The sequence below is a fragment of the Prosopis cineraria genome, unplaced genomic scaffold, assembly GCF_029017545.1.
Source record: "Prosopis cineraria cultivar Desert tree isolate PC_DT_omini unplaced genomic scaffold, ASM2901754v1 PC9, whole genome shotgun sequence".
Classification (NCBI taxonomy): domain Eukaryota; kingdom Viridiplantae; phylum Streptophyta; class Magnoliopsida; order Fabales; family Fabaceae; genus Prosopis; species Prosopis cineraria.
This window is the reverse complement of record NW_026555340.1, coordinates 27,012,935-27,025,977: the sequence shown is the minus strand read 5'-3', so window position 1 is coordinate 27,025,977 and position 13,043 is coordinate 27,012,935. Positions and strand designations below refer to the sequence as shown.

Below are 13,043 nucleotides of genomic sequence, written 5' to 3'. Positions count from 1 at the left end.
GATAATGACTTTATATTTATTATAAAATATTTAATAAAGATAAATATAAAAAATATAATTATTTTAAAAATAAATACTAATTTTATTAAAAGTAAAATTTAATTAAAAATATTTTATATTTTCATGAAGTAAATTTTAATCATATCATGTAAGACTCATTATATAAATGGATTTGCACCGAATGCAAGTAGTAAATAAAAAGGGAAAAAAAGGTGACAACTTTTAACAGTGAAAAGAAAGGAAAGAAATCATGGACGTAATCTTACAGGGCATGTGCTCCCTCTTGGTTTCTCCTTTATAAAAGCTGTGCCCACTCACTTCCCATCCCTCTATCCTCTCTTGCTTTCTCTCCGTCACACGCTCATCGGAATCTCAATCTCCGGTCAACTCGCCGTCGCACAAATCCTTCAATTATTTTCTCAAACAATCACTCCTTTATCATCCCATCGAAAAGCGCAGAAAGCAAGTAAAATGCACTGAACTTAAAGTTTTGCTGCAGCAGGCAGAGGGAGAGGGAGAGAGGACAGGCCAGCCTTCAGCTTCAGACATCACTTCTCTCTTTTGTATGGAATCTCACACCTTTGCATACTCTTCCATATCATAATATATTTATTTACTCTATGCATCCAAATGCTCCTTTCTGAGACCCAATTTTTTGTTGTTGATATATAATACTCGTTTTTGTGTTTGTGTTTTCTGGTTCCGAAAAGATAAAAAAGGCGTCTTTGAGTTTTCTTCCCTTTTAATATTCAAACGGTGGCATGCTCACCGCTACCTACCTTTCATGCTCCAAAAGCCTTTCATCTTCTCGTTTAAAGCTCCTTTCTCAAAGGCAGTGAAAGATAAACACTGTTTCTGTATGTGACTGAGTTTTTCTTTCATTTCATTCACAGCCCTATCAATCACACCCTAAAGAAAAAACAAATCAAAAGGGAGGCATATTCCCAGTCCAACCACAATCAAAGTTTCCTCCGGTCAGAGTTAGTAATGGCATATCCGTTTGTGTGAGACTGAGAACGTTCTGCACATCTAGGCAGAGGCTGAGACCAGGAACAATTTGTTTGAATTCCTCAGAGGTAATCCTTTTTTTTTTTTTGGAGTGTATCTTTATTCTTAAAGTCTTAAGTTGGAGGCTCACACGGACAACCATGGAAGATTATTGTCGATTCATGTCTGTCATGATCCTGATCACTTTGGATTTGCGTGTCCTTAAATGGGGCAGTTAGAGAAGTCGAAGCTTGAAAAAAGGTGTAGGGGCTATAATAGGGCGTGCATGTGATGGGGGCACTCTAGAGTTGAAAAGATACGCGGCAATAAGACACAATAAATGTAAAATGGAGGCTGCGGGGGGTAATGCTCGTGGCTTTCATGTCATCCATTAATGTATACTACTCTTGTACGCAGAGAAAGCAGAAGGGAGGAGGACTGGAGGAGGCTGAGTTGGCTCACATAACATTAAAAGCAGAGAGGTCATAGTTCGCTAGCTGCTCACAACACAGCAAAACACATAGCTAGCGTAAAGCACAAGGTTTGGTTTCAGCTGATCTGATATCTCTCGCATTACTGCTATACTAGCTAGTCGATCTTTGATTGTTTGTTTGCTTTGGCCTGTGGGTACGTAGTGGAAGTGTTAGACGCTCTGTGGGAAAATGCGAAGTTGTGTGCGTTTGTGTGTGTTGTGTGGAAGTGTCATTCAATGTGGTGATGCAGAAGCGCAGGAGGAGGCGTGAGAGTTTGCAGCAGCAGCCACCCTTTCTCTCTCACTCTGTCATCATTGCGATGTCTGGAAAGTGGAAACTCAGCTTTCTTTTGGTTTCGTCTTCGCCTTTTTCTTTTCTTCGTTTTATAACGCCATGCGTCAACATATCCACTTCCTCCTTCCGGTGGTCCGAAATATTTCATATATTTTTTTATAAGAAATATTTGATATTTTTTATGAGTTCTTAATCTAAGATATTTGGGGAAAATTAATAGTGTTGAATTCTTTTTTATAAATATTTTTAATTATATTATAGAAAGATTATATAAAAAAAATTAAAGGTGCTATATTTAAATTTTAATGGGAAGGTAATTTTAAAAAGTACAGAGTTATAATTTTTTATTACTTTAATGATACACATTTTTTAATATCTATAAAGTAATTAAAAATATTCTACTTGGCAAAAAAAAAATTGAAAATATTCTATATTTTGTGCTTAATTACGCAAAACAGCTTCTAAAATTTTGGGCTGTTTTGGAATACAATTTTTGGGCTTTCAAGCTTACTTTCCTTTCTGAGTTGGCACCTATATTTCAGCTTTTTTTAAAAAAAAATTGCAAAGTATAGGTGAATTAGATATCAAAAACTCACAAAATTACGACATATTTTTAAATTTAAAGAACGTTTATAAAAATATTAATAGATTGCCCACTAATAATTTTCTTCCATTGACACCAGGATTCAAATTCAAGATCTTGTAGATCATGAGTTAAATCTTCATTAATTAAATCAATCTTTTTTGTTATAAATTTCAGCTTATTTAACCTCTGCTCTCTTAACTATTTCTCTAATGCTACTGATCTTTAGGCTCTTTGATATCCATCCTTCATGTTATACGTGACTCGGGTGTAGGCGCACATCAATTCTTGGTTAATTATTATATAAACTAATAATTTTCATTTTAGTCAATTGAGCCGGTCCCTCGTCAAGGTTTTTGCCATCCATAAAGTTTGAACTTATTTAAAGAGCGTCGAGTCTCTTATTAATTAATCCAAATATCAGTTTAATAAATTAAACATTAGTAAGTTCATATTATCCAAATATGTCCGTGCTGTCTCGTAGTTAGGGGATTTGTATTTTGTCTGAAAGTGGGGGATTTGTATTTGCTGGGGGACGTTACGTTGTTGTGTACGTTGTGCAGATGATGTGGTGTTTACAAATTTCTGTATTGTTTATGTTTCTGGTTTTAAGATATGAACATATACTCCCTCGTTTTTATTATTTTCAAGGTGGAGAGAAAATTTTTTTACCACCCTATTATAATTGACATTATTAATTTTTTTTATCATATTTTTCCTTCGCCACCTTCCGTTAATGTTTTATGAGAAAAGAAATACTAGTATTTTGTTAAATAATATATATTTAATAAGGATAAAGATTTTTATACATAATTAATAATTTTTAAATTTTTTTATTTAAATAAAATATGTTAAAAATATTTATAAATAAGAATAATTATGCATGTGAAATTTAAAAACTGATTAAGTTTTAAAATTCGGGTTGTGATGATGGCATTTTGTTATTGGTAGTAATGCACTGGAATTCGTGGGTGCCCCTACACGGCCACACCCAACTCCTGCCATCGCCTCAGTCGTTGTGTGTGCCATTTAATTTGAAGCTTTTGATGGTCCAACTAAACATCGTCCCTCATTTCAGTTGTTCACTTTTAATGATTATTTTATAAAATTCATATATTTAATAGTAACTTAAAGAGTTTTAATTTAGATTATTTAAAAAATTACAATATTTATTTTTCATTAATATGCATGTTAAAAAATGAGTTGTAACCTTGTCATGTCGCAATAATTTTATTTTTCTTGGGTGATTTTCACGAAATCTTGGTAATTTTGGATGGTATGAAATTCAAGTTGATTGGTTGTCTGTTTTTTGGTCAAAGAAATTGAAGTTGCTTGGAATCCACATCAAATGAATAAAAAAAGTAATAAATGTAATAAATATTATATTTTGTCGTTTTGGAAGATGTTTATCTTCTCTTTTGAATTTGCTTTGCATAGAGTTTCGGGTCATATTAATTATTAATGGTTTATAAATATACAATTTTTTAAACATTACATATTACACATTAAACATTATCTACCGTAGTATTTGTGTTTCACGGTAGAGCTGTGGTTTAAAGAATCTTAGGGTGATGGTGATGAATCTCTGTAGGGTAGGCTTAGGATGTAGAGAGATAGAGAGCTGAAACGGGTAATCCAGACAACCTAATATTCGGATCATCACTAGACAGTGACATTTTGACCCGAGTTCTTTTTCCTCCTTTTTGGAGTTGAACTTTAAAAATCTTAAACCAAAATGATCCGTTCACTCATTCCAAAAACGAAAAAAGATCCCATTCACACTTCACAGGATAGTCCCTATCTGTTCTTTTGTGCTGCTCATTTCCTTCCGATTATCATATCTAGGCGCTAGCTTCCCTACGTGACTACGACCACCAGACATACCCAACTTTCAGAAAATGGGAAACAAAAGCGTCTTCCACCAAACTTCTCACCGAAAGCAATTTTTACAGCTAGCTTAGCTACTAGATACGACACTCATTTATGCACTATGCCTATCACATTAACCATAGTTGCAGCGTTCATTCACTCACTCACAGCCATGGCGGCAACATTAATACGCCAAATTAATGGATGTCTTTTTCACTTTCCTCTTTTACCATTCAGGTGGAACAATTTTACGGCACCGGTCTATCTAGTTGATCGCTTTTACAAGTTCTAGACTCTATTTTTGGTTCTTCATGTCAAACTATGAGATTTTCCCCTTGGGTTTTGGATAATGCTTGCTGAGTTTTACACACCCTGGACAAAGGGAAAACGTATGAATAAAGATGCGTATACGTATATATTATTTGATATCAATAAAGATATCCTTGTTTATATACAAATCCATGAAACGGATCGCGAGAACAATCCATTGAACGAGGCAATGAAAGGTACGCAGCATCTGATTGTTCTTCATGTCTCACTATGAACTGATGATCCCACAGTTGGTGTGTGTTGTTGCCATCACTTTAAGCATTTGTTGGCAAGTTCAACTATCTTCTTGGCCACCTCCAAGTGGGGCTTGTATGATCTGTATGTTTTTGTGTTTTATTACTTTTCTTTAATTGTTGGTCACGTTTGGAGATTTTAGCCATAGGTGCGCACGCACGTACAGGTGCAGCTGACAGTGGCAGGCATTATGGTAAGTTGATGCGTGAACAGTGGCATACAAAAGAAGAAAAGGTTCAAATTTTGTTTTGACTCGGGGCTCCATTTTGCTGATTCTGATCGAGTTTTTTTATGCCTCGTGCCTCTCTGCTGGACCTGTGTGTTGTCGTAGTGTAATAGTGCTTTTAGTTCTCGTTCTGTCACTTTAGTTCAACTTGGAAAGCAGTTAAAGCTCCCTTGTGCTTGCTGAAAAAAGCCCTTTTTTCTTTATCTTCATTCATTCACTCTCACACAACCTCCCCAGCTACCCTGCCCATTAACTTGGACTAGGGTAATTCCTCTCCTGCTTCTCCCCCCACTGGGACCACCCCAACCAGCTCACTAACTCCGTTCAATGGACCCAAATCTGCACCTTCGGGTCCTAACTGTGAACTGTGACTGTGAACCCCCAACTATATCACCCATGCCCTATCTCTGGGATTTGGGTAAGGAGTGCCACACCACACTCCCTAATCAATCTCTTATATACTGCTGTATTCAATGACGTTGACTTTAACTTTTTCCCCCCTTTCCTTGTCTAAGTATAACTAGAGTGAATATGTATGTAGCATGAAGTGTAGGAAATGAGTTATAGTGTAAATAGTTTTTTACAAGAAAAATTAGTCATTTGATTCTTATAGTTTTGACTTAATTGTCACTCAATTTCTGAATCTTAACTCGTTATAATTCAGTTCTTAAAGTTTTGATTCGGTTGTAAATCAGTCATTGAACTTTACTTTTTGTAACTTAGTCTTTGAACTTTCAACCTTTTAAATATTAATCCTTATATTTCAAAAAATAAAATTATAAATATTAAAAATGTTTTAAAATTTATTACCAATATTTTAAAGTATTAAACCCTTTTAATCTTTATAAATATTATAAATATTAAAAGTTTAAAATATTTTTAATTTTTATAATTTTATTTTTTAAAATATAAAAATCAATATTTAAGAGATTGGGATTTCAGGGATTAAATTACAAAAGGCAAAATTTAAGGACTGATTTGTAAGTGAGTTAAGATTTTAGGGATTGAGTTATAATGAGTTAAAATTGATGGATTTAATTATAAATGGGTCAAAATTATAAGGATCAAGTGATTAACTTTTCTTTTTTTATATTATGTACGGATGTGATGGTCCCATTTATTTTAGCTTATAAATCCATGACCATAGTTTCTTTTTGGTGTCAAGCTGCTTGCTTGACTTGAACTTGTTGTAGATGTGTGGGAGAAACTTATTCCCTAGCTTCCAAAATTTGCTCAAGATTCTACAAGCAAGAAAAATAGGGGGGAAAGTGGTGTTGACGACAAGAAAGCAAATTATATGAATGCAATTAGTTTTTAATGAAAAGAAGTTTGCTTCATGTTTTCATCACATAGGGAGTTTAACTTTAAAGGACAAAGATTAGGACCATTAGAATTTATCGGCCGTTTCTGTGGTTTAGTTTTGCATGTACATAAGCACGTCACCAAAGTTATTTTCACCCTGCATCACTTTTCAGAGAATATACAGCGCCTAGGAGAGGAGAAACGCTGTGATGATTTTACGTCGTGCCATCTTTTCTTTTCTCCTTTTACGCTCCTTTTCAGCTATAGCAGCCGTTACAATGCTTCCTGTCTTTCCCTATTCTTTGTACTTTCTATATACTCTCTCTTTATTTAATGCCCAACTTCATCAGATAAAGGGGTTCCAGTGAAAACGTGAACCTTATTTCTTAATCTCTTACTCTCCCTGATAAGCTACCCGATCGGGAAAACCATGTGAAAGTCTCTCTTTTCTGCAGAACTACCCTGTCAAAATGAAGGAGCCAGAAGAAGATCAAGTTAAATCCAGAAAACCTGTGCAGAAACACACGGATCGTAGAAGAAGAGGAAGGAGAAGAAGCCATTGCAAACCAGAGATATTAAAAGAAAAAGGGGTTGATTTAGAACTGAATCCTTCTTCTGCTTCTTGCAATAACCTTGAGTTCACCCATAGGCCTGGCTATGGCCAGCTGGGGACAAAGTGTGTGGTCAAAGCTAACCACTTTCTCGCAGATATATCAGCATCTGACTTGAGTCATTACAGTGTAAGTCGGGTCTACAGAACAAGTGAATTAATTAATAGAATTAAAGGCAATAGTTGACTTATACGTAATTGTTTTTCTTGTTTTGTGAAGGTTAAGATAACACCTGAAGTTACTTCTCGTAAAATTAGCAAAGCTATCATTGCTGAGTTGGTGAGACTTCATAGAAATACAGACTTGGGTATGAGGCTTCCCGTTTATGATGGAGGAAGGAATCTTTACACTGCTGGTTTGCTTCCTTTTACACAAACAGAATTTACCATAACATTGACCGAAGAAGATGAGGGTACTGGCAATACCTGGTAATGAACCATATCAACTCTCAAAGCAATTTCCCTTATTTGCGAGCTCATTCTCTGTACTCCATTGCCATTTCTATGTTCCCATGTAACCTCATTATTTTGCAGTGTAATTTAGTTTGAAATCACTATATGTAGTTGGGTCAGAATTTTGGGCATTAATTGCTCATTTATCAAGGTATATAATATATCCCTTACCTGCCACACTAAATTTTCTGATTTTTGCAACTGGTTAGGGAAAAAGAGTTTAGAGTGAGAATCAAGTTCGCAACTCGTGTTAGCTTGCATCAGTTACGGGAGCTTCTAAATGGGAAACAAGTGAAAACCCCACAAGAAGCACTTAACATCATTGATATTGTATTAAGAGAGCTTGCGGCTCAAAGGTGGTGCATTTTCTGATTTGCTTTCCCGCCCCCTTCAATTTCCCGCATTAATTGTCTTCTTTCACACGTACCAATCTTCTCTTCTTTTGTTGTTACATAATTTGCATGTGATGTGTAGCTACGTACCGGTTGGAAGGTTTCTCTATTCTGCCGATATAAAAAAACCACAACAGCTAGGTGGTGGTTTGGAATCATGGCGCGGTTTCTATCAAAGTATAAGGCCTACTCAGATGGGATTGTCGCTTAACATTGGTGAGAATTTCGCTATATCTTCAGCTTTTTCCTTATGTTAAGATTAAATACTTAGATCATATTGCCCATGGTAACAAGCTGTTTTTGTTCTCCTTCGACACTACATTCAGACATGTCATCAATGGCGTTTATTGAACCACTCCCTGTCATTGATTTTGTTGCTCAAATTCTGGGTAAAGATGTGCATTCAAAACCATTGTCAGATGCAGATCGTGTCAAGGTGTGAAACTTCTTTTCCTGTTGATGGAAATTCAGAGACCATTTCCCAACATTTGGGTAATAATTAACCAAAAAATCTTCTACATGTGGTCAAGCAGATTAAAAAAGCCTTAAGAGGTGTGAAAGTTGAAGTTACTCACAGGGGAAATGTTCGAAGGAAGTACAGGATATCAGGACTCACGTCACAGCCTACCAGAGAGCTTATGTAGGCATTTCTATTATTTTGTATTGCAAGTTGGACTTTTAATTAGAAGATATGAATTATTGTTTCTTTGTTCTAAACAGATTCCCTCTTGATGATCAAATGAACATGAAATCAGTAGTTGATTACTTCCGAGAGATGTACGGGTATACAATTAAGTATTCTCATCTACCATGCCTGCAAGTAGGGAACGAAAAGAAGGTCAATTATTTGCCAATGGAGGTAAGCTACTAGGACTTTATTTGAATTCTGTTCATAGCGCATTTTTCTTTATCAGGTTTTCCACAGGCAAGTCATGTGAGTCTTTGCCAGGCATGCAAGATTGTTGGGGGCCAGAGATATACAAAAGGGCTAAATGAGAAGCAAATAACTTCTCTGCTTAAAGTTTCATGTCAAAGACCCCGTGAACAAGAGCTAGACATTCTACAGGTCCTCATCATTTATCATAGGTTTCAACTCTTCTAGAAATGGGGGAAAATGAAGTTTATTTGGTTTCTTTGATTAATATAAAACATTTTCAATTTACATACAGACTGTTGAACAAAATGATTTTGAAAATAATCCCTACGCAAAGGAGTTTGGTATCAGCATAGACGACAAGCTTGCATCTGTTGAAGCTCGGGTTCTGCCTGCTCCATGGGTAATTGCTCATTGCTATATCCCTAATTACCTTTTGTTGTTCAATTTTGGAATTATCTTTTGCCTGTAGTTGAAATATCATGATACGGGAAGGGAGAGAGAGTACTTGCCACAAGTTGGTCAGTGGAATATGATGAACAAGGTGACCTCCGACATAAACATGTCATAATTCTCTTATTTTTTTCCCAAGATTCACTCGTTCCAAGCTTAGAATGATCCCAATGATTTATATGCAGAAAGTTATAAATGGAAGCATAGTGAGATATTGGGCATGTATCAATTTCTCACGTAGTGTTCAAGAAAGCACAGTTCGTGGTTTTTGCCAACAATTGGTTCAGATGTGCCAAATCTCAGGCATGGTAAAGATTTTTTTAATTGTCCACAAAGATTAATTATTGATCCTTGTGCACCCGTACCATACATAATGTGTTTGATCCTTCTTCAGGAATTCATTCAGGACCCAGTAATTCCAATATATGCAGCAAGACCAGATCAGGTCAAAAAGGCCTTGAAGTACGTACACTCTACTGCTTTGGACAAGCTTGTGGGAAAAGAGCTAGAGTTGCTTATTGCCATTCTTCCAGACAATAATGGCTCTCTTTACGGTATGATTCCAAGTCACTTAATCATGTCTGTTTGGCATTTGCATGGCCACCCCGTGATCATAGATAGAAAGCTATGGGGATGAAATTATGGAAGTGTTAGAAGGTTATAACGCCTCAAAGCTCCTCCATTTTCCTCTGACTGTTGCTATAGTTATTGAAATGGTGAAACCTATTGCAATTGCTTTCTCTCCTGAAATTACTTCCTCATCTCAATTATGGTGGAAAATGAAGCAGAACCCTGGTCTTGTTTAAGCACTTCATGTTTTGCTTTTTCTGTGGAGGAAATTTCTCTATATTTCTTTGCATGCATTAAAGGAAGCTTACTTTTTTATTCAGGTGATCTCAAAAGAATTTGTGAAACAGATCTGGGGTTGATTTCTCAGTGCTGCCTCACAAAACACGTCTTCAAGATTAATAGACAGTACTTAGCAAATGTGGCACTTAAAATCAATGTTAAGGTGTGTTATTTGTAATTGATCTACATATACACTCATTCTTCATTTTTGGTTCGTTCTCCAACTTCTTGACCGAATGCATCACATTTTTAGATGGGAGGAAGAAACACAGTACTCTTGGATGCATTGAGTTGGAGGATTCCATTGGTTAGTGACATTCCAACAATAATATTTGGAGCTGATGTAACTCATCCAGAATCTGGAGAGGATTCTTCTCCATCCATTGCTGCTGTGAGCTTTTGCAAACCACTATCTATATATCATGTGTGGCTTTTTGCATATATTCAATCCATATTTATCATTAATCACTGTACTTCAGGTTGTAGCCTCACAGGACTGGCCTGAAGTAACAAAGTATGCAGGACTTGTGTGTGCTCAGCCTCATCGTGAAGAACTCATTCAAGACCTTTTCAAGTGTTGGAAAGATCCTGAGCACGGCATAGTTTATGGCGGCATGATCAGGTATTTAAGTACAACTCTTATCCATCCTCATGATGTTTTTTGCGAAAGTTCAAGGATCATACTAATTTGTGGCTGTCGAACTACAGAGAGCTCTTACTCTCATTTAAGAAGGCAACTGGACAAAAACCATTGAGGATAATATTTTACAGGTAGGAATAATCTGTTTGGTTTTTTAACAATTAAGGAATATTTATTCTTGTAAAGGATTTTGTGGTTGACAATTCTACCAAACGCATTTACAGGGACGGGGTAAGTGAAGGACAATTCTACCAGGTTTTGTTGTACGAGCTTGATGCGATACGCAAGGTACTCTTGCACTTGAAGTCCTCACAGTTATTCTTAGAAATTAATATTGTTACAGTTTTTTTTTTTAAGTGTTTCATTATGATATTCTTCAATAGAGTAATACCATGTAGAGATTTTTAATATCCAACATCACGTTATTGACTTCAAAAAATTCCTCTAAAAGTCATAGTTTTGGTAAAGATCTTAATAGAAAAAAAACTAAATTCTCACCATATGTAGGCTTGTGCATCACTGGAACCTAGTTACCAGCCTCCAGTAACATTCGTTGTGGTTCAAAAGCGGCATCACACTAGACTCTTCTCAAGCAATCATGATGACAGAAATAGCACTGACAGGAGCGGCAACATCTTACCAGGTACACATTTTTGCCTCTGACAGATATGCTCAAGATTGTGGACTGGCGACCAATTTCAGGACATCTTATATGGTAGTCGATAATGATGATTCATATCTATTTCTCCTTTCTTCATCTACCTACTCTCTTCTCTTTAACAGATCAGCATCCATGAAAATTCCAAAGGACAGGAATAAGTGTCTAGAAAATGGTTTAAACTGAGATTTGGAAAGCAATTGGGCTGATATACGTTCTCATTTGTCTCTCTTCCTTAAAAAAAAAAAAAAAAACTTATGTTACCGTTTAAACTTACCTACTTGGTCAATGTAGGCACTGTGGTGGATTCTAAGATCTGTCATCCAACAGAATTTGATTTTTATTTATGCAGTCATGCAGGAATACAGGTATTAATAAGAGCTGCAAGAGATGTTATCAGATGAACCTCAATTTTCTGTTCTGTTTTGACAACATTTAAAAGAAAAGATGTAGATAAGCATATTTGTTATTGTTTACGTTATGATTGGCAAATTGCAGGGCACAAGTAGACCAGCTCACTATCATGTCCTCTGGGACGAGAACAAATTCACTGCAGATGAGATTCAATCTTTAACCAACAACTTATGCTACACGTAAATAAACATTTCTTCTTCTTCTTCCTACTCCATCAACTTGGAGTGCTTTATTCTTATAATGTCATAATTAGCCTGCTTAACTATTTAATCGCAGGTATGCAAGATGCACAAGATCTGTTTCAGTAGGTAATTCTTATGGCCTTCCTTGACATTATACTTGCATATTTTGGCATACATGAAGCTAGTAAGTACTAGGTGTATCAGAAATATGTTCACAAAACCATTCATCAACCTTCATTTAATACCTTAAACTTCTGAACAAATTGATGTTTGGTATGTCCTAAGGCAAGCTTCAAGTATAAAGAGCTTTCCTGTGAGTGAGTGTCGAAAGACATGAACAAAAATGATCAAAGCATTCATGATCAGTTAGATAATTCAAACACAAGAAAGAGAGTAAAAGTAGAATTTATCAGAACTTAATGGTGGCTTATTTGTGGGTACAGTGCCTCCAGCATACTATGCTCATCTGGCAGCTTACAGAGCTCGATTCTACATGGAACCTGATGTGCATGAGAATGCTAAAGCACGGAATGGAAGATCAAAGGACGGGTCGGTTCGGCCACTGCCAGCTCTGAAAGAGAAGGTGAAGAATGTAATGTTTTACTGTTGAAACCAGGGCAAGGCCAAACAAAGACTCTTCAAGTAGAGGATAGGTCTAGAGAGAGAGAATGGAGGTGAAATGAAATTGTTGTACATGTACAACCCTGTTCATATTGTAACTTATTTTTCCTGCATGCAAAAATTTTGACAGTTCTTTGACTGTTTGTTTCCTCAGTGCAATGCTTGGGCAAAATTTTGAAGTTCACTTTTGTGTCATGAATATTAATTCTGTCGGGTGTCTGTAATTTTTGTTATAACTTATAATATAAAGAATACTAAAGCATTATTTTTTTAAAGGTTAATATAACAACATTGGGGACAGTGGCTAGTTATCCTTTCATTTCTTACCTAAGATCGCTCACCTGTATAAGTAAAATTAAAGAATGAGGATTTGATTAAATTTTTGTTTTGAAGTACCATCCAATATTCGGGAAGATTTTTTTTTTTTGAAAGTTCTCTTATTAATTTTAATTTAACATATTGATAAGTAGTTCGTACTATCTTCCTAGCAATAATACGCTATATGTTTGTGTTTATACTTTGAGCAGTGGATCACAAAATTATTTGGATTTGACATAATTCCAATTTCCAGGTCAACGACTTTTTTTAAACAAAAAACA

At 35.7% G+C, this 13,043-nt stretch overlaps 1 protein-coding gene across 4 annotated transcripts; it reads left to right on the top strand.

Moving 5' to 3' along the window:
* The first annotated feature begins 328 nt into the window (after positions 1-328).
* On the top strand, positions 329-12,628 carry LOC129320298 (protein argonaute PNH1-like). Of its 4 annotated transcripts, XM_054965676.1 has the most exons (26): positions 329-563; positions 894-1,076; positions 1,405-1,528; positions 4,444-4,712; positions 6,754-7,038; positions 7,129-7,337; positions 7,571-7,717; positions 7,836-7,969; positions 8,080-8,189; positions 8,287-8,393; positions 8,474-8,612; positions 8,679-8,819; positions 8,923-9,030; positions 9,100-9,171; positions 9,266-9,388; positions 9,475-9,634; positions 9,971-10,092; positions 10,183-10,320; positions 10,409-10,551; positions 10,638-10,700; positions 10,794-10,857; positions 11,077-11,212; positions 11,522-11,595; positions 11,726-11,820; positions 11,918-11,949; positions 12,267-12,628. In XM_054965676.1, the coding sequence occupies exons 5-26, from the start codon at positions 6,769-6,771 to the stop codon at positions 12,431-12,433; spliced, it is 2,754 nt and encodes a 917-aa protein (XP_054821651.1). In that variant the 5' UTR covers positions 329-563; positions 894-1,076; positions 1,405-1,528; positions 4,444-4,712; positions 6,754-6,768; the 3' UTR covers positions 12,434-12,628. The 4 variants fall into 4 exon arrangements, 3 of the variants coding, with proteins under 3 accessions (XP_054821651.1, XP_054821652.1, XP_054821650.1); XM_054965677.1 differs by lacking the exon at positions 4,444-4,712 and having other exon boundaries at positions 8,703-8,819; XM_054965675.1 differs by lacking the exon at positions 4,444-4,712.
* The last annotated feature ends 415 nt before the right edge of the window (positions 12,629-13,043 follow it).

Bases quoted from the DNA above. Each gene is read 5' to 3' on its own strand.
- LOC129320298 (XM_054965675.1), top strand. From the start codon at position 6,769: ATGAAGGAGCCAGAAGAAGATCAAGTTAAATCCAGAAAACCTGTGCAG. The intron at 9,389-9,474 runs GTAAAGATTTTT...ATCCTTCTTCAG, and splicing joins TGTGCCAAATCTCAGGCATG to GAATTCATTCAGGACCCAGT. The intron at 11,213-11,521 runs GTACACATTTTT...TGGTCAATGTAG, and splicing joins GAGCGGCAACATCTTACCAG to GCACTGTGGTGGATTCTAAG.